Here is a 20,607-nt window from a genome sequence, read left to right on the forward strand (position 1 = left end):
TTTTATCTACATATAATTTATGTTTTATATCTGAGAGAATGTGAAAAATGTTAACTGGTGAATCAAAATGAAGGGTATGTAAAAGTTCAGTGTACTATTCTTGCAACTATTGTCTGTATTTGAAATATTTTTAAAATAAAAACATAAAATAAATAAAAATAAAGATCAAATGAAAGACACTCAAGTTCCCTGGAAGCCCACTGAGGATGCAGGCGGCAGAGGCCTGAGAGGACCTGCTGCATCTGGTGAGAAGCCTCTCACCCTCCAGAAAGGGCTCAGTTTAAATCCAGGTTCCAAATGGCTTTATTTTTTCCGTGACTTTTTCCCCCAAATATCCAATGTCCTTGCAGTATTGAAGGATCCTAGGATTTGAACCTAGAAAGCATCACAGACGCAATCTACGGTCTGACCGAGAGACTGAAGACGGCCTTCTATTGATTCTGGTGACCCCACGATTGCCTTTTACAGTGAGGCCAGGCCACGGTTCGGGGTACGTGGCTTGGGACAGAGTCACTCCTCTCACAATCCAGCCACAAAGGCTCGCCTGAGTTTGTGGGAAGGTTCCAGATCAGGCTTCCCGACAGACAACATCCTCACCTCCGATGATCTGCTCCAATGGCATCTGTGACTCTGCCAAAACCCTGCTCTCTGGAAAAGGAGCAAAATAAAGCAATTTCAGCAAACAGTGAAGGATGGGCCCTGCTCTTACAGGAAGCCCACGTTCACCCCTGAACACACCATCCCACCCAGGCACTCGGCATGCGCTCGACACGGTCTTCCCCCAGGGACTGAGATATTTCTACACAGCTCTTCCGAGCAGGAGGGGAATCGGTTTTAAGTACAGACAGCTCCCTGACACTGAGCAAATGTTACTTAATTAGAGGGAACACTGCCAGGAGTCCCCAAGCTCCTCTCCCTCAGAGAAATGGACGACTCTGCCTTGGAAACACCACTGCTGTGGGGTCAATCCCGAGTCCCCTTGGCACTGTTTGTCCTCCATCAGAGGAATAGCACAGAGTAATGTTCCCTGCATTCAGAGTGTACCCCTCGAAGCCTTTTTGAATGAGCAATAAATAGATGAATAGCATCCCCATGACGGAGCGGTTGGAATTAATGTCTCCTGACGAACTCCTGTTTCAGCCACATGCGGCCCCACTCACTTCAAAAGGGCCTCCAGCTCCCGCTTGACTCTGCCGACCACGGGCGGCCCCTGGTAGGTGAGCGCCGTGTACAGCTGCACCAGGGAGGCCCCCGCCCGGATCTTCTCCAGCGCGTCCTGCCCGCTGCTGACCCCGCCAACTCCAATTATGGGAACTCTGCCTGCAGAGAAGGACATGGCTACACGGTCAGGTGGGCGCAAGAATGAGGACCTTGGTTTGGCTTCAGCCCCCCGGCCCTCCCCACCCCCCATCCTCCACCCCCTCCCCACCCCCCACCCAACACAGCAGATTAGGGAACAATGATTCCCATCACAACCCAGGAACCCAGGCCACACACAGGTCTGAAGACACCGAGTCCTTGCCTTGGGTGAGTGTGTACATCTCCCGAATGGTTTGAGTTGATAAATCCCGGAGGGGCTTCCCACTCAGCCCTCCCATTTCAGAGCAGAGGGTACCCTGGAGGCTGTCGGGGCGGCTCACTGTAGTGTTCGTGACAATCAATCCATCAACGCCCAACTGCAGTGTGAGACAGAGAAAAGCCCTTGAGTTATGGCACTGAAGGACTCAGAGAAGCTTCTCTGGAGGTCTGAGACAGCAGCTGGGCCAGGTGCCCACACCTACGGCACCCGGAGGCAAGAGCTGCCGCAGACCTCACTATGCATTTCTTGAACAAGTGTCTGAATGAGCCACAATGTGACAATAGCAGCCATCACATACTGACCACCCATAACGCTCCACTAGGATGGAGTTTAATCCTTGGAACAACCCACTTTATAGGGTCTTGCCAGTGGCGCACGCCTGTAGTCCCAGCTACTCGGGAGGCTGAGGCAGGAGGATCCCTTCAGTCCAGGAGTTGAGGTTGCAGTGGGCTATGATGATGCCACTGCACTCCAGCCCGGGCAGCAGAGCAAGACCCCGTCTCAATAAATAAATAAATTATACAATGTCTTGTCTGAGGCCCCAGTTAAGAAGTGCTGGAACCAAAATTTTTACCTACAACTGCTGGGCTCAGTCTGTGTTCCTGCCACTGTCCTGCCACTGTCCTGGCCATAGAGACCTCGTATTCAGAAAGGCTGCAGAGAACGAGACAGAATACGCCGGTCCCAGCTGAGATTGGCCAGGGATACAAGCATGAGTGTTAAAGCCCTTGCTGGATGAAGATGAGGAAAGAGAGGAGGGAAGAAGCATGAGAAAAAGGCTCATTCAGACATTTATTCAAACATTCACTTTTTACTACAGGATGAATGACACCGTGACAGATACTAAACCAGCCTTCAGTGTCACAGAGAGGAAATCACAAAGGCTGCCGTTCTGGGCTATCCCAGCTGGCCAGATGGCCTCATCAGACAATGAGAGGTCCCCCCCCACCCGGCCCAGCCCCGACTCTGACCTCTCTCACCACGCTAGCAATGTCCTCCTTGTCCTGGGCCGTGAGGTCAGGAGCAATCTTCACCAGCACTGCCGGCTTACGTGCTCCCTGCAAGGCCTCCCTCTCCTGTAGCACCTGGGGTGACAAATGGCCAGAGATGGGGACCCCCAGACCACGGCCCGACAGTGCAACTGGGACCTACGGCTGCAGGTTAGTGGGTTTTCACACAAGTTATCAAACTTAAGCATGAGCGATTTTTCCTTTTTAGGAAACCCAGCCCTTAGTTACATGAGGGACCCCATCAAGATGGATTTGATTCAATTCTTTTGAACCAAAGAAAACCCACTGGCATTGGCTAATAATATCTTAAGGGTCTTTTAGACTTTAGTTCCTAAAAGATAACCAAGAAATACTGCGCCAAGTACTAGATGGTGGAAAGTCATTCCACTCACTCCTGTGCTAGGTGCTAGGGACAGAGTGACAAATGAGAGACATGGTCCCTGCTGCCATGGACCTTATGGTTTAACAGCAGGGACAGACAACTGAACAATTAATAACTACTGCACATGATCAGTGTTGCGGTAGAAAGTCAGAGGGTGCTTCAGGAGGGTGTGGCGCGGGGACCTGACTGGTCCAGGTGTCAAGGACAGCTTCCGGAGGGTGACGCTGAAGCTTGGCCCTGGAGAATGAAAGGGAGCGGGTGGATGGGCGAGGAGGTGTAACTCCCACCTTGGTCAGCAGGCAGCGCAGCTCGGCCTTTCCCTGAAGGCCCCGCAGCCCGGCCGTGTTGGGGCTGGACACGTTCACCACCAGGTAGTCGGCCAAGGGGCCCAGCACCCGGACGCCCTCCACGTAGTCCGCAGCCGCATCCGCCGAAGTCTTGTTCTTCCCCAGGTTTATTCCCAGTGGCAGCCCATCTGCAAATGTCGCCGGTCAGGATTTTGACCCCACACACCACTTCCTGGGCAACATTCGGAGGCCATCCTCGCCCAGACAGCCCGCGAACAGCCTTGTAGGTCCCCCTCTCCGAGCCCAAGCTTCCCTGCGCCCCTTGCCTGCTCCCCAAAAAACACCGTAGTCTCTGTATGGCAATTCTGGGCAACTCCAAGGATGTACCATGGCATTCTGCCTTTTTTATTTTTAAAACTGTAATGGAAAATGGAGAAATGAGGAGTGCAAATACTAGTGATCCAAAGGTAGGCCCCATAAATTTAGTAAAACTCAGAGTAGACAGAAATCAGTATATGTGGAGCGACTTTAATCTCAAGGGATGCTCCAACAAGCAATGTGTAATTGTGAAGAAGAAACAAAATTAAAGAATGTGTATAAAATACTGGAAAAAATTTAATTATCATGCCTAAAATGCAGAGGTATAATTGTTTTATAATTTTGGTTCTGAGAAAAGGAATTTCCCCTTATAACTGGGGTGACCATACATCTCAGCACTCCCAGGAGAGCGCTGACTACTCCTGTAGCCTGGGCATAATTATTACTGCCTACTGCCTTTCACTCTCCAAAGTGTCTTAATTTGCACGTAAGTAATATGGTCACCTTCCTTAAAAATCCATAGGACTATCACTTAACTTGCATTTTCGACCTTCAGGAAAATGCATTTTCAGAAATACGCTGTGTGTGAAAGAAAGGGGTTGTCTGTACTTGACTTCTCCTAAGTGACTCTCCTATCTGCAAAAGTCAGTGGTACATCAATGGTCTAGGCTGCTTTTTCCATCTGATGGTTGGGAGAAGACCTAGAACACCAAGTTAGCTCACAAAAACATGTGTCAGGCCAGGGAGGATCGAAGAACAGTATCTAGTACTGCTAATCACCTTCCCACGCTCCAGATCACACTTTCCTATCACCAGCTTGAAAGTAAAGGAGATTTGTGTAGCTAACCTCCTGGGAGGGGGCCGAGGGAGAGGATTAGAACCCAAGCAGACAAAGGTTAGAACACAAGGTCTCCAAGCTTCCCAAGTTTAGCAACCATCAAGCCAAGATCATTTGTAAGCTTGAATTCTTTTCCACATAGGTAAATTGGCTTGAAAGAGAGTATCACTTTTGTGTAGCTAATGAATCTTTCATTAGTAGTCATCTGCCCAAACTGACAAGATTTTAGAGTTAGAAATTGCTGGGTAGCTCTGTCCCCAGAGGGCACCACAGCTTTGTCAACTCATGTCCCTTGGCATGGTGCTAGCAAGAAGCTGTTTGCAAGGCTCCCAGCTGCTGGCGGGTACATCTGTGCAGAGCACTGCCATGGGCTTTGCACTGCAGTGAGCGTCAGGGCCAGCCTGAGAGTGAGGGGTGGGCACAGGGGGGCAGGGGAAGGCCGGCGCACAGAGCACTGTGGACTATTAAAAGAAGAAAAGGAAGGTGAGTAGGTAGGAGAGCATCCCAAACAGTGGCAACCCTACCATGACCTTCCCAGTAGTTCCCCAAGTGGGCAGGTCTACAGTACAACAAAGTCAGCTGTTCCCAAACAAGGCCGTTCCTACTCTGCAAACCTGACATTGCTTCATGCCCCAGACCTTTCCACCTCACTTCCTGAAATGAATCTGACATCCATGGGTTTTCTCATCATGTCACCAAGACATCTAATGAGACTTCAACCTCACGGAAGGAGTTTCAGAGGGACCCAAAGAAGAAAATGATCCCTACTGAGCCACAGCCCTGCATGATCCCGGAGGGTGCCTGGGGAGCTATGTCAGGACACCACAGGGCTACGAGCACTGAGTGCGTCCTGAAAGATAGCAAAGCAGACAGCCACAGAGAGTAAACATCTGCATTTCTAAAGGCAGCCTTCGAACATGCTTCTTGTTCCCAAAGTAAGTCATGAAGAATATTTTCCCAAATGCTAATATTAGTTATCCCTGAGTGGGGCGGGGTTTGAGTTAATTTTTCTTCTTTATGTTTCTCTGTATTTACTAACTCTTCTATAACTAATACATATTATTTACACAATGAACAAAAGGACAACAGAGTGGAAAATAGGAAGCTGTCCTGTTCACCCCCTAACCACCTGTAAGATCATAGTCGAGCCACTTTGCTTTGCTTACTTCCAGCCTTCCCTAGTTATGATACAACACAGGTTACATAACGAGACAAACACAGTGAGTCTTTGCTAAATCATGAAACTGAGTTAAAATCTTGGAGGCTGGGGCAGAACCAGGAAAATTCCCCTAGGAGAGGAGCCCTGAGTTCCTTAGTGGCTTTTTCTATTGCTCAACCATGTTCATTTCACTGGGAGTGTTGCCAGTGTTTCTCCCACGGTTCCTCCTAATAAATGCAAAGAGCCCCACTGATGCAACTCCATTTTACCTTCTGTGAGCCTGGCCTGCTTCTGCTGTCTGGCCCGTAACCTGTGTTCCACCGCTGACAGCCCCTGACTGTTAAATCCGTATCTGCAGCACAGAAGCAGATGGGAAGGGCAAGGTTAGAAGGCAAAGGATGTGGGGAGAGAGCTCCGAGGCCATTTCCACTGTATACTTATGACTTTTGAAAACAGAAACAAAAAACAGTCAGAGTCAGTTCTTAAACTGCCTGGGACTCCTAGAGAATTTGCCAGAACACCATCTAATACAAAGGGAAACATTAAAAGTCACAAACAAGCCGGTCAGCCCACTAGCATTGGCAACAGCCCAGACTGGTCAGTAGTAGCTGCCCCAGACCTGCTGGTTCCTACATCCATCCGCTCCTTACCCAGCCACTGGTCCCCCCAGCCTTCACCACTCTCTGATAGCCAAAGCTTTCCACCTCCCACCTGGGCTCCACCAGCGTCCTGCTGGGGCCCATGCTGCTCCACTTCCCTGTGCTCTCTCCCTATGAAATTGCCCCTCTTCCCGGCCCAGATCTAAGGCTCCCTCTCCTCCTGCACAGAGCTCTTGGCTGCAGAGGATCCCTCAGCCCCTTGGCATTCACAGAGGGCTTTGTACCTGTCCTCCTCCTGACCCAGGATATGTATGTATATATGTGTATGTTTAAGTTCCCATCCTGGTTATAACCTTCTTGAGGGCAAGCGACACATCCTACCTCTCTATCACCCTGTCACTAGACACCTCCTGCAGGCAGGGGCATCGTCTTTCTTTCTAATCCCTGTATCCCCAGCCCCACTGTGGGTGGCTGACCTAGTGGCCATTCCCCTTATCTGCCTCCAGTGGAAGCCACCTCCCCTGAGACCGGGGAAGATGCTAATGACTCCTTCCAGCCTTGCTGGCAACTGAAACATGAGTGTGTGACCAGGTGTGTGCCCAGCCCTTTTCACTGTCTTAATGTCACCAAAATATTTTGAGTTACATACGAGGCTTGCAGAGTTGAGTGAGGCCATTGGAGAAACAGGTGGACGAAGTACAAACTCTGAAGTCCAATAAGCCTGAGCCACACCCAAGCTCTCCTGCTTTTTACCTCCGTGACTGCAGCTAAGTTATTTAGCTCTCTGAGCCTTGGCATATACACCTGTTCAACAGAAATAATGAAACCTGCTTCCCAGGGCTGGTGTGAGGACAGATGCCTGGCACACTGTAGATGCTCAACAGGGTTCCTGAATATTTCAAGTGACAGAACAATGTCCATGTCCTGTGAGAGAAAAAACTGAGAGCCCCGCTAGAAAGAGGCCTCCTCTGTTAACTCTGGGTCTCTCGCCTACCTGTTAATGACAGCTTGGTCCTCTGGGAGGCGGAAGAGTCTGGGTCTGGGGTTTCCTTCCTGAGGTTTTGGAGTCACACTTCCAATCTCAACAAATCCAAAGCCCATCTTATAAAGTCCATCCACAGCTTCCCCGTGTTTGTCAAATCCTGCCGCAATTCCTACTGGATTTCGGAATTTATGGCCCAGAACTCTCACTTCCTGGGAAGAAGACGACAAAAGTCAGAAAGTACATAAAGCTATCCCAGTGTTTCTCAAAGTGTGGTCCCTGTCTCACCTACATCAGAAACACCTGGGCCGGGCACGGTGGCTCACGCCTGTAATCCTAGCACTCAGGGAGGCCAAGGCGGGTGGATCGCTCAAGGTCAGGAGTTCGAGACCAGCCTGAGCAAGAGTGAGACACCCCCCCCCCCCCCCGCCTCCGTCTCTACTAAAAATAGAAAGAAATTATCTGGCCAACTAAAATATATATAGAAAAAATTAGCCGGGCATGGTGGCACATGCCTGTAGTCCCAGCTACTCACGAGGCTGAGGCGGTAGGATCACTTAAGCCCAGGAGTTTGAGGTTGCTGTGAGCTAGGCTGACGCCACGGCACTCACTCTAGCCAGGGCAACAAAGCGAGACTCTGTCTCAAAAAAAAAAAAAAAACAAAAGAAACACCTGGGAAGCTTGTTAAACATTGGATTGCTGGGCGCCCCCCAAGGCAGGGGAGGGAGTGCTGAGAGAACCTATTTTTAACAGAGCTCTCCAGGTGATTGTGATGCCTGCTAGAGCTGGAAAACCATGAGGTTCTATTATCAACAAGCCTGGGGAGGAAAACAGTGTTTCTACCATGGCATGAACAGGAGACAGGCACTGTGATTTTCAACTATGGTTACGATCCGTACCTTCTCGTCTACTGTCCTGGGTGGGAGAGAGTAGCTCACTGGCGTCAGGCCCTTGACAGTGCTACTCTGAAACCAGGAGTGTCAAACAACAAAACCCTTTAATCGGCTTAATAAAAGTCAGCTTCAGCTGTGCCCTTCCTCAGCCAGGCTCATAAGAAGCCCCAGCAACATCACACAGACTCTCGTGGGACCCAGAGGGAGGAGCTGCTCCACAGGGCAGAACAGATTGCTGGGCTCCGGCAATCTTTAAGAGGACCAGCAAAGGGCGCCCAAGGTGAGCGCCATCTGATCCTGAAGCAGGGAGGTAAGAAAGATGCTCCAAGAGTAGTTGTGAAGCTCAAAGGAGACCACTGTCTAACATAAGTCCTGTAAGTAATATATAATACTCCTTGTTATTTAATTTTATAATATGTTACATATAACAAATACTGCTCAGATTTGAACTCTAATTCCCACTGCTAACTTGAGGCTCTGGTTTTAAAAAGGATCAGTCCCAGCTGAGAAACATTACTGCCAGCTTCACCCTTGCATTTAACGCATAAGGTGTTCCAAGAGTACCTACCAGCATGTCAGAGTCCTGAAATGAGGTTCGAGGAAGGAGTCCCAGGGAGGTAAACTGAACAGCCAATCTGTGGGCTGACTCTGGGTCCAGCAGCCTCTGCAGAGCTGGCATCAAGTGTTCAGCGTAGAAATGCTCATCCCCCGCGGCTGTCAGGTAGGAAGCAAAGAGAAGTCCTCCACCCCCCAGGATGACCAAAGCATCCTGGGCCCGTTTCTGGGGGCGGAAAAAAAAAGCCTGTTAGGGCCCCTTCTCCCACCGGGCCAAGCTGCACCTTCTGCTGACACTGGCCTCTACAGTCAGAAGCTGTATCTACACTTGTACTTACACACACTCCTCTGGCCTTGAAGACTTTGCTGAGGACGCCAGAGCAGCCTGCCCCCTAGGGGCACACATTTTTTTTTTTTTTTTTTTTTTTTTTACTGGTTAGCCTGATGGGGCAATGCTAATAGACTTCTGTGGGCAGGAATCAGTAAAGGCAGACATCCTTCTTTGCTTGAGACTATCTGACGCATGAATTGTCGCACATTCTGTATGACTCTTGAACATGCTGACATTCGTGTGGGTAAAAAAAAAAATTATTTGTTCATGTTACCTGAGCCTTGAGTCAAACGATATTTCACTACATAAACACAAACTATCCACATGGTTTTCATATACAGTACAATTACCTTGTAAATCGAGGGACAACTGTGCTGTTTTCCACAGGACATTACCAAGAATTGTGCACCATTTCAGAAAATCCCATCAGGAATGGTGTTTTGCTTGGGGCCTGACAACACAACACACCTGTGGCACTCACATTTTCTAAGTAGAGGTTTAAACACCCAACTATCACATACTGAAATATTATAAGTGACTTTAATTTCTCCTTTATATCTCAGAACATTATGTTGGCTTTCAAAAATAATACATAGATATTACACATTTCTTTTCTGAATGATGGGGGGTTTACAAAATACGAAAAACAAGCTCCAAGTCTTACTGAATTGAGAACCACTATCCTACCTCACAAGTGGTTCACGATGCTTTTCTCTAACGCTGCCAGATGCTAAATCACTCATTCATTAGTTCAATCTTTCATCACATACTGATTGTGCACTCAAAGGTGGACAAAACAGATCTAGTCCCTGCCCTTATGGAGGGTGCAGTCTCTTCAAGAGATAGACAGAAATCAATGATCATGCAAATACGTTGCTAAGAAGGAAAAGAAGTATAAGGTTATGGAAGGACCCAACCTAATCTGAGGGAAGAAAAACCTTCTTTGATGAAATGACGTAAAGCTTTTATAAAGGATTTTATAAAATCCTTTATTCAAAGGATAAATAGGAGTTAACTAGGAGGCAGTAGGGGGAGGAAAAGGTGCAAAGGCTCCCTGGGCGACAGAACAGAATGAGAAGGGGAGAACGTTTGTTTGGAACTGAGGACTGAGAAAGCAAGAATTAAGATGAGGCAGGAGAAATAGGCGAAAGTCTTGGCCAGAATAAAGACTTAGGTTTTGTTCCCTAAACCAAGAAGTGACATGGTAAGATTTACTTTTAAGGATCCCTCAAAAGGTGATGTAAAGTAGATCAAGTATTCATTGTCACCCTGGAGTCTTCCTAGAGACCGTAGGAACGCCCCTCATGTCAGTCAACAATATTTGAGCACTTAACTACATTCCAGATCGTGGAGATTGAACTAAGAACTCCTCGCATTGAGCCCGCGCCCTAACAAAACTTTATCTAGAAGGATTGGGACCATGTCTTAGTCTAGTTTCATCCCGCGTTGGCTCCTGCACACCAATGCTAGGCGGTCGTGTTCACTAAGCGCCCCTGCCTGGCCCGCAGGCACTGACACATCAGCATCTGCCCGACTCGCGTGGGCTGTCCGCACACGCCTGGCCCAGTACACGCGTAAGTACACGAGCATCTGCAGGTGCCTCCAGAGACACATAAAGCTCCCAAAGGTGCCCACGCTCTGGGAGCCACCTCCTGTACCCATCTCACTCCAGTCCCTCCGACCCACCGCTTGCATCGGCGCTGCAAGCCTCTCTTGCGGTACTCACTTTGAGTTGTCTCCACGCCATGCTCCTTCCCGCCACTGGGCCCACCCCTGCCTTGCTTCCATTGGAGGAGCCCCGCCCTTATCTCCGCGCCTGTAGTCGCCAACCCACCAATCGCCGGGCAGAAGGGTAGGGCGCTCGCCTCGGTGGCGGGGAAGGCCCAGCTCCACCCCGAAGTCCTGATTGGACGCTCGCGCGCGTGCGCAGTCGCGGCAGTCGCTCCTCTTCCGGCCGCCTGATGGCGCGAGGCTTTGATCAACTGTTACTATGTAGCGTAGTTTGCTGCTGCGGAGCTTCTCTGCACTCCCGCACCCTCGAATCAGAGTCCCTCAGGAGCCGAGGCTCCAGGAGGACGGAAAACCTTACTAGAAGCCCATGAAGTGACGAGTGCCCTTCTCCGAGGGTACTGGGCAGCTGTTGGGTACAAGATGGTTTCTTCTACTTTTGTCCTTCAGGGAGGTGACCAGTTTCCCCATCCTGAGCCCAGCAGAAGGGAAGAATGGCATCTCTGGCGGCCTGCCCACGTGGTTGCCTTACATCTGCTGGCTCCTCCTAGGGGTCACTAGCCTGGCTTCCGCCTTCTTTACGGCACTTTATAGCTTGGAATTGAACAAAGACCAAGCCACCAGCTGGGTTGTTTCGATTATTTTATCAGTGCTTCAGAACATCTTCATCAGCCAGCCAGTAAAGATACGTGAGGACTGGAACAAACCGCTCTACTCCCAGGGAGCTTGGGAAACTGAGGTCCCATGGATGTCAATCCAAGGCGCCTAACGGTTTTTGAAAATTTAACAACAAGAAAATGCGAAAAACAGAACTAGGCAGAGTGACCTTTGTTAGGGATATGTGTAAGACCATCAAAGGTCTAACAAAGATACTGAGAGACATCATTGAACAACTTACACATGTCATCACAAATCATTTAACAGTTTAAGCTTTCCTAGCCAAGCACATTAAGGACTACAAACAAAAATATGAATATTAACATTATGTAGACTCTTGGGGCCCTTCCAGGTCCCCATCGTTATGAAAAAAAAAATGAGTAGAAAATAAGTTCATTGTCAGTTATCCATAAAACTAAAGGGCCAAGTAATTGAAATTTATTAATGCCCACCTTTACCTTTGCATGTCGTCTTCTTGGATCTGTCCTGTCTGCTCGTTAAGTTCTCCTCCTACGATTTTCCTGTCCAGGTGATCGTCCTCACCCTCTTACTCTCACTGAGGATGAACAGGATGCCGTGGCTTAACAAGGAGAAGGAACGACAAACAAGGAGGGTCTTGGCACTCTTGGGTAATTCAAGTAGTTCTAACTACTATCTAATTTTGCAAAGACCAAATTATATCAGACTGGTAGAAGTCTAACCACTTTACTGACACATTTATCTGTCTCCTGACAGATGTATCCATTCACAGATCTTGTGTCTCTGTAATCAGCTGGTTCCTCTTCCTCTTCTGCCCAAGGCTAATCAGTGTGTTGCCAAAACTCTACACATGCCTCCCTAGATGATCACACCTTCTCTCCAAGCTTCATCTCTCCCCAGCATTCTAGATGTCCTTCTCAATCTTTTCTTTCTCTCGTGATCCCCAGGCACTATTTCCAGCTGCTCACCATCTGTAGCTGAGTGCCTGCAGGTGTCTCAAATTAAAACAAATTGTTTATCTGCCCCACAGATCTGCTTCTCCACTATATTTTCTCATTTCTAATCAAAAGCACCACCATTCCCTAAAACTGTCAGAGTACCAGGTCCTAAGTTCCTGTCTTAAGCCCCACATTCAGTCACCAAGCCTGAGAAATGTCTACCCTCTAAATAGGAGCCTCTCAAACCACCTGGATGAAGCGCACAAACTCAACCTTGGGCAATAAAGCAAGTTGCAGAAAAATTAGCACAGTATTTTAATCATGTAAAAACAATGCATGTCTTGACTAGAGGGTATGTATGTATCTCCTTTATAAATTTATAGATAAAGTATAAAGGAATGCATGGGAATGATAAACTCTAAAATTCAGGAAAGTCTGACTTCTCTGAGGAAAAGAAGGGATACCATGATGCAGGGATACACGTAATGCATTTTGAACTGTTGTGCTCTCTGCCTAAAGTGACATTTTTTTCTTATCCTCACCCTTGTCCATCTGGAAAACTCTGACTCATCCTCCAAAACAAACGTCAAATGTCGCTTCCTCTGTGAAGCCTTCTCTGACTTTCTTGGGGAGATTGATTTGTTCATTCTTCAGGGATCCCGTGGTACTTGACACACATGTGCTCACATGTTTTGTGTTGTATTCTAATTCATTTCCGCTCTCTCCCTCTTGATTTATGTGTCTCTAGATTCTTCTACTCCATGTTGTCCGCAGACCAGCGGCATTGCCATCTCATGGCGTTGTCAGAAATGCGGAATCTTAGGCCTCACCTCAGAATCGGCATTTTAACAAAATTCGCAGGTGATTCCTGTGCACGTTAAGATCGGAGAAACATTGCCATAGAACAGAGTTCCCCAAGTGTGGTCCCCTGACTACAAGTCTTTGTTTCTAGTCGAAGATAAGTACAGAAATTGAATGTAAGCATTTAGAAATTTATAGCAATTTGGCAGGCTAATTTTATGCCTGTGGAATCTAATTTTCAAAATAGGGCTTGTGTTTGATATGCTTCTGTTTTATTTCGTTTTTTCTAGCAACTCACTTTTGTACAAAACTGTTGATCCCCAATGGATTCGAATTTTTCTGAAAACAGGTCCGTCACCGCAAATAGTTTGAGAAGCATTGTATAGGTAGCTTTATTCCGTATTTCTTCAACATGTAACAGGAGGTGCTTCTGGTAGTTGCCCAACAAACGTTGGTGAGTGACCACTTAATGAAATATGACATTTCTTGTCTCTACATTTGAATTTTTGACAGCAAAGTGTTCTTCACCACCATTACCTGGTTCAAAAGATAAGAACAACCCCATCTACGTAGCCCCACCTATGAACAGTCCCCCTAAGCACCCAGAAAGAACCTTGAAAGAGAAGAAACTCTTCAGGCTGACTGGAGATATTTTGGGTACGGAGAGGAAATGGCAACATGTCCATCCTGCAGCACACTTTCCAGGAGGGAGACGGGGGCGGGAGGATAAAATAGAAAATACAGAAGGGTGAAAAGGTATCTTTTAAAATCTTCACCTTGTGAAAATTGAGATTCTGGTAAACCAAAGTGGTATGATAAATAGACTCCTCAACTTGGAGTCTTGAGATTTCATTGTGTACTTGAGTAAGTCACTTTCTCCACCTACAAAATACAATGACAATCTTTGATGATTGAATACATATGTATGGGGTGGAAGGAAAATGAAAATGCTTTGGAAAATGTCTGTTCTGTAGGTGCTAGGTGACTGGCTTCAACACATCTAGTGCTCTGTTGGATTCCCTGGACCAAACAGGATAGGTTCTGTTTTATCATGCGGTTGCTTCTTGTGCACATGGATAATTGAGAGGAAGCATGAGAGAGAAAGAGTGCATGTGTGTGCACATGCTTAGTTCTAAGAACTAAACACAGTATTTTTGTGTGGGATTTTATGTATCTTATTTTAAGTAAAACTTGTGATTAGTAACAGAATAAATCTAGGAAGGAATTTATATATGTGTGTGTATATATATATATACACACATACAAATATATGTATATATTATCAATTATTAGGTTGAACCAATGTATAAATACCAATTTATGACCTTTTTTGACCTGCAAAAGTCTAAAGGCTTAGAAAACATAAAAATGTATAGAGTGTTTCTAAGCTACCCACTCAATTATCATATTTTTCCATCTAAACCAGTACAAATCGTCTTCCTTATCCTGTTGATGACTACGGTCTACTCTGCAAGGAACTCCAACAGATTTTACCTCCATCAAGCTATCTGGAAAAGCTTCTCTCAGCATTTTTCAGAAGTCAAACTTCTTGAGGATTTCTACCCCTGGGCCAGTCGCACCCTCCTTCCTAACCTGTATGGGGATTACAGAGGTAAGAGTCACAGGCCTGGGGCCCAGTCATGCCAATGTAGGGTGCAATTAGTTTTCCAAACACCCCTACCAAGAGCCATGGGAAACTGGAGAGAGGCCAGTGGGCTCCTTGGATATGGCTGCCACCCCGTGGGCACCCAGAGGGTCTGTTCCCTGGACCTCATCTAAGCAGGTTCAGTCACATCTGTGCACCCAGGCCCATGGGTGCTGGTTCCCAGTGCTGTGTCTTATCAAAGGCTGACAAATGAGAACGAGAATGGATTCGTCTCCAGCACGAAAAGTAACTGGAGTAACGCCTGGGACTCAATCACATGTAGCAAAGCAGCTGCTCAATGAGCGCAAAACCAGGAATATGGTCTCACTGGAAGGGTCTCCACACGAGATGGTATTTTGGCCTGATGTGCAGTCCGTCCCAGCTCTGTCACTGTGTCTGTATAACTCGCGTGGTTATCCTAGTCAGTGCGACAAACATGCATTGGACACCTCTAATATGCTGGGAACTGTCCTAGGAGATAATGATTACAAAATGGATATAGCATGGTTTGCCCTGGCCAGTGTTGAAGAAATGCTAAAAAATGTCTTTCCTTAAGAATACTGCTTGTTCAATATTTTTCACCAGTTACCAACACTTTGATGTTACATAACTTTATATCTTGTAGTATAGAAATGATTGCATTCATGTATCTCAGGGTTGGTGGCTTCCTGATGAGATGTGCAGCATCTCCTAGGTTCCTGAGAAGAATCCAAAATACATGTTCCTCTCAGCAAACATTTATGGTCTTTTCTTAAAGATACACTTGGTGTGTTTAGGAGAGTTTTTATAGATGGCAACTCTTACTCTTGGCATCTTGATTCTGTTTAGTTCAATTCTAGATGGTGACAGTTCTAGGATCAGGGAACATTCTGTTTGCATTCTGTCACTCTGTACTGAACAAAATATTGATTAAATCAAAGCAGCTGGAAGCCTGGGTGGCCAAGGTCTGCGCCATCACAGCAGGCATGGCCTCCTCTTGGACTCCTCGGTCCTGTGGTATAGTTTCGTGGTCCAAAAGCACAGACTCAGAAGCCAGACTGCCCAGGTTTGCACCCTGGCTCTCCACATACCAACAGTGTGATCTTGGGTACATTCAATCTCATGTGCCTCAGTCTCCCCGTCTATACAGTGGGGATAATTTTAGGATCTCCCCTGTAAGACTGACATGAAGATTAAAAGGTTAATAGGTCTGAATACTTAGAACAGCATCTGGCATGTGATATTCACGGGATGTTAGCTATTATTAATATGAACTGGGGCACTTGGAGTTCTGGTTAACCCACTAGAACTACAAAGTTTATGTGAGTTACCCGGATGTACTAAGGAACAGCAACGGAAAAATCTGTGAATGTAGATGAAGAAGTAGAATTAAGTAGACACGGTGTTAAAAACAATAAAAATTGGCGATGACATGGTTTATCTCTTCAACTACTAAAAATCTTGACTTTCAAGATTGATGTAGCCCAGTCCTATTAGTTCCATGTTTTCAGGAACTCTGACACCCAAGCCATTCACAGATTTTCATACAGAAATTTTTTTAACAGATAAAAATCTATATCCTATAAATACATAACTTTCCTAAATAGGCTAATTTTTAATCACCTTTAGGGGAAGGATCATTTTTGGTAGGACTTAATTAAAATTTCTCTTACAGCATTTTAAGCTTGCTTTACTCAGGAAGCTGAGGCAGGAGGATCACTTGAGCTAGGAGTTTGACGTTGCAGTGAGCTATGATGATGCCACTGTGCTCTAGCCCAGGTGACAAGAGGGGGACTCTGTCTCCAAAAGCAACAACAACAACAAAAACCCTATAAACCTGTGGTCCCATTCAAAACCTCCCAATGGATTCCCATCATACTTAAAGTCCTAAATCCTTTCCAAAATTTTCAAGGACCTGGCCCACTTGGCCTTTTCTACCTTGGGGCCCTGGAACTTGCTGTTCTCCTGCTTGGTGTCTGAATTATGTGCTCTAAACTTTATTAGGGTCTGTGACATGTCACCTCCCCAGAGCAGCTTTCTCTAATCATCTTAACTAACACAACATCAGTGTTCCCTCTGCACAAAATATTCTCTCCCCCCTTATCCTGCTTAATTTTCCTTCTTAGCACTTACTGTTACCTGAATATTGTTGGTTATTACCTGTCTCTCTCCCTGAATGTGAGCTCTGTGTGGGCAGGGACTCTCTGACATCTACCGTATTCCAGGCACCTAGAATGAGACCTGGTACGTGTGAGCACTCAGTACATACTGATTGAAAGATAATACGTGTCAGCCTATATTCTTAGCCCATTTTCCACTGGGCTGCTTGGTTTTGTTTACCTATTTTGACTTGTAGAAGCTTTTTATATATTAAGAGCTTATATAGTTGTAGGTAGAGATTTATATAGATACAGACTAAGAACCTACAAAGATTAACATAGAGAACTGATATCCTTATTATATTCTCTTCCTACCTAGGAGCATGGTATGCTCTTCTGTTTGTTTTCATTTTCATTTATACCCTTGAGTAATATTCAGAATTGTTCCTCATGGTTTTTGCATGTCTCTTGTGAGGTTTGTTTTATCTTTTGTATTGCTATTACAAATGAGATATTTTATTACTTTATATCTTGTAAGTAAATACTGTGTGAAATAACGGTGATATGGCATTTCTTTTGTTCTCCTGGAGAGAGTTGGAACCCATTCTATTAAGTGAAGTATCCCAAGAATGGAAAAATAAGCACCACATGTACTCACCAGCAAATTGGTTTCCCTGATCATCACCCAAGTGCACATTTGGGAATAACAACAATTGGGTATCAGACAGAGGTGGGGGGAGGGGATGGGTGTATCCGTACATGAGGAGTGCGATATGCACTGTCTGGGGAATGGACAGGCTTGAAGTTCTGACTCGGGGGGGGATGGGGGTGGGGATGGGGGTGGGGAAGGGGATGGGTGTATACCTACATGATGAGTGCCATGTGCACTCTCTGGGGAATGGACATGCCTGAAGCTCAGACTTGGGGGAATGGGGGGGGGAACATGGGCAATGCATATAACCTGAACTTTTCTACCCCCATAATAAGCTGAAATAAAAAAAAATACTGTGTGGCCATATGAAAGCTATTGATTGACATTTATTTAGTACCCAGCCACCTTGCTGAATTATCATTTTTTTGTAACTATACTTGATCCTTGAATAACATGGGGGGATTTAAGGGGCACTGACCCCTCATACAGTAGAAAATCCACATATAACTCTTAACTCTCCGAAAACTTAACCCCTAATAGCCTTTTTTTTTTTTTTTTTTTTTTTTTTGAGACAGAGTCTTACTCTGTTGCCCAGGCTAGAGTGAGTGCCGTGGTGTCAGCCTAGCTCACAGCAACCTCAAACTCCTGAGCTCAAGCAATCCTCCTGTCTCAGCCTCCTGAGTAGCTGGGACTACAGGCATGCACCACCATGCCCGGCTAATTTTTTTTTCTATATATATTTTTAGCTGTCCATATAATTTCTTTCTATTTTTTAGTAGAGATGGGGTCTCGCTCTTGCTCAGGCTGGTCTCGAACTCCTGAGCTCAAACGATCCGCCCACCTCGGCCTCCCAGAGTGCTAGGATTACAGGCGTGAGCCACCGCGCCCGGCCCCTAATAGCCTATTGTTGACCAAAAGCCTTACTAATATCAATAGTCAATTAACACATATTTAGTATGTTATATGTATTATATACTATATTCTTACAATAAAGTAAGCTACAGAAAAGAAAATGTTAATAAGAAAATCATAAGGAAGAGAAAACAGGCTGGGTGTAGTGGCTCACCCCTGTAATCCTAGCACTCTGGGGGGCCAAGTCGGGAGAATCACTTGAGCCCAGGAGTTCGAGACCAGCCTGAGAAAGAGTGAGACCCTGTCTCTAAAAAACTAAATAAATTTTAAAAAAGAAAATATTTTTAGTGTTCATTAGGTAGAAGTGGATCATCAGAAAGGTCTTCATCCTGATCATCTTCGCATTGAGTAGGCAGAGGAGCAGGAAGAGGAGAGGGGTTGGTCTTGCTGTCTCAGGGCGGCAGAGGCAGAAGGAAATCTGCTTATAAATGGACCTGTGCAGTTGAAACCCATGGTGTGTTGCTCAAGGGTCAACCATAATAGCTTTTCAGTTGATTCTCTTAATTGAACTACACACATATATATTAATAACTTACAAATTGTGATAATTTCACTTCCCTTTTTAATTTTCATACATCTTTTTCTTATCTAATTGCATTAGCTAGTACATCTAAAAATGTTTTCAAACACAGTGGTGAAAATATGCATCTTTGTCTTGTCAGTAAAGTAATGAGGCAATTTATAAAATTGTTTCTTTTACTTTCACATTAGGATTTATTACTGACGGGAACTCCTTTCTTTTGGGCAACGTTCTGCTTCGTCAGATTCGCATTCCCAATGCCACACTCTGCTACTGAATATCCCCCGCCGCCACTTCAGAAGTCCAGCTAAGGCGCATCCGGCCCAACATGTGCCCTGCCATTGTCTGGGGAGGCCAGCTTAGGTGCATCTGGCTGCAAGAGTCCCCCGCTGCCACGTGGGGAATCCAGCACAAATGCATCCGGCCCTCAGAATCAACGACCAGCATCTGCACTTTCACCAGGTTAGGTGCCTCTGGCCCCACCACCATCTGGGGAAGACCAAATTAGGTGCATCTGCCCCAGAAAATACCCTGCTGCCTCCCAGGGAAAACCGGGTAAGCTCTATTCGGCCTTTAGATTCGCCAACCACCACCTGGGAAAACCAGTTTAGGTGCATCTGGCTGCAAGAGTCTGCCTCTGCTACTTGGCTAAATCCAGCATAGGTGCTTGCGTCCAGCAATCAGAGTCCCCTGCGGCATCTGGGGAAGGCCAGGTTTGGTGCATCCAGCTCAGGAGTTCGAGACCAGCCTGAGCAAGAGTGAGACCCCATCTCTACTAAAAATAGAAAGAAATTATATGGACAGCTAAAAATATATATAGAAAAATATTAGCCAGGCATGGTGGTGCATGCCTGTAGTCCCAGCTGCTTGGGAGGCTGAGGCAGGAGGATCACTTGAGCTCAGGAGTTTGAGGTTGCTGTGAGCTAGGCTGATGCCACGGCACTCTAGCCCAGGCAACAGAGTGAGACTCTGTCTCAAAAAAAAAAAAAAACAAAAACCAATAAAGGTGCTGAAAGAACAAGGTGGGACCCCATTTCAGAGATTCTGAGGTCTTCAGTAGGGGGTTGCTCTTTCCCTTCCCCTTCAGTGCCCTTGAGCCCAAGGTCAGCCTTGCAGGGCATAGGTGGGTACTGGGTCACTCAGTGCCCTCTCCAGTGGCCTGGCCTTGTCGACCCTGCCCTTGCTGCAGGGCTGTGCTCTGGGCACCCGAGGGCAGTCGCTCCTCGCCAGCCTCTTGCCCAGGCGCCAGGGTGCGGGGCGTCAGATCTGGGGCACTCCTCCCATTCCACTCCACCAGGCGTGTCTGCAGGTGCCAAGTCTCTGATGTCAGGGGAAATGACCTCAGAGCCTTGGACTCGGCTGGCAGGCCACTGTCCAGGCTTAAAGGCCCCCCGGCAGGCACGTGTCACCCAAGTTTGAAGGTTTCTCACCCTTCCCCTGCCTCAGACCTTCTGGAAGGGGGCTGAGGCTTCTGGGAAAGAAGGCAGACTTCTAGGATAGGGTGCAACACAGAATTTCAAAGCCCCTTTTGTGAATGTTTGGCTCCCTCTTGGGCCAGTGGAGGAAAAGACCTGCCCACAGGGTCTTGCTCTTGCTCTTGCTCAGGTTGGTCTGGAATGCCTGAGCTCAAGGGATGCTCCCACCTTGGCCTCCCAGCGTGCTAGGATTACAGGCATGAGCCACCGCGCCTAGCCAATAAAGCATGTTTTTTTTGGGGGGGGGGGTTTGCCCCACCACCCCAATAAAGCATGTATTGAGAGAGTA

The 20,607-nt window shown here is 46.8% G+C and overlaps 2 protein-coding genes across 2 annotated transcripts; one reads left to right on the forward strand and one right to left on the reverse strand.

The window, feature by feature from the left end:
• Positions 1-90: 90 nt before the first annotated feature.
• Positions 91-10,702, reverse strand: DHODH (dihydroorotate dehydrogenase (quinone)). The gene is made up of 9 exons (XM_069456275.1): positions 10,660-10,702; positions 8,616-8,828; positions 7,167-7,366; positions 5,843-5,925; positions 3,259-3,446; positions 2,551-2,664; positions 1,523-1,676; positions 1,161-1,320; positions 91-648 (listed from the first exon to the last, which is right to left on the reverse strand). Exons 1-9 carry the CDS (start codon positions 10,678-10,680, stop codon positions 594-596), a joined length of 1,188 nt encoding a protein of 395 aa, XP_069312376.1. The 5' UTR covers positions 10,681-10,702; the 3' UTR covers positions 91-593.
• On the forward strand, positions 10,679-19,601 carry LOC138373807 (polycystin-1-like protein 3). Its single transcript, XM_069456407.1, has 6 exons — positions 10,679-10,785; positions 11,112-11,340; positions 11,848-11,947; positions 13,550-13,693; positions 14,463-14,648; positions 19,035-19,601. The coding sequence occupies exons 1-6, from the start codon at positions 10,679-10,681 to the stop codon at positions 19,118-19,120; spliced, it is 852 nt and encodes a 283-aa protein (XP_069312508.1). The 3' UTR covers positions 19,121-19,601.
• The last annotated feature ends 1,006 nt before the right edge of the window (positions 19,602-20,607 follow it).

This window comes from Eulemur rufifrons, chromosome 23 (assembly GCF_041146395.1).
Source record: "Eulemur rufifrons isolate Redbay chromosome 23, OSU_ERuf_1, whole genome shotgun sequence".
NCBI classification, from domain to species: Eukaryota; Metazoa; Chordata; class Mammalia; order Primates; family Lemuridae; genus Eulemur; species Eulemur rufifrons.

Excerpts from the sequence above, each read along its gene's own strand:
- LOC138373807 (XM_069456407.1), top strand. The coding sequence starts at position 10,679 with ATGCTCCTTCCCGCCACTGGGCCCACCCCTGCCTTGCTTCCATTGGAG. Across the intron at positions 11,948-13,549 it reads GAGGGTCTTGGCACTCTTGG|CAAAGTGTTCTTCACCACCA; the intron begins GTAATTCAAGTA and ends AATTTTTGACAG. Across the intron at positions 14,649-19,034 it reads CCTGTATGGGGATTACAGAG|GATTTATTACTGACGGGAAC; the intron begins GTAAGAGTCACA and ends CTTTCACATTAG.
- DHODH (XM_069456275.1), bottom strand. The coding sequence starts at position 10,680 with ATGGCGTGGAGACAACTCAAA. Across the intron at positions 7,367-8,615 it reads TTCAGGACTCTGACATGCTG|GAAGTGAGAGTTCTGGGCCA; the intron begins GTAGGTACTCTT and ends TCTTCTTCCCAG. Across the intron at positions 2,665-3,258 it reads TGCGCTGCCTGCTGACCAAG|GTGCTACAGGAGAGGGAGGC; the intron begins GTGGGAGTTACA and ends TTGTCACCCCAG.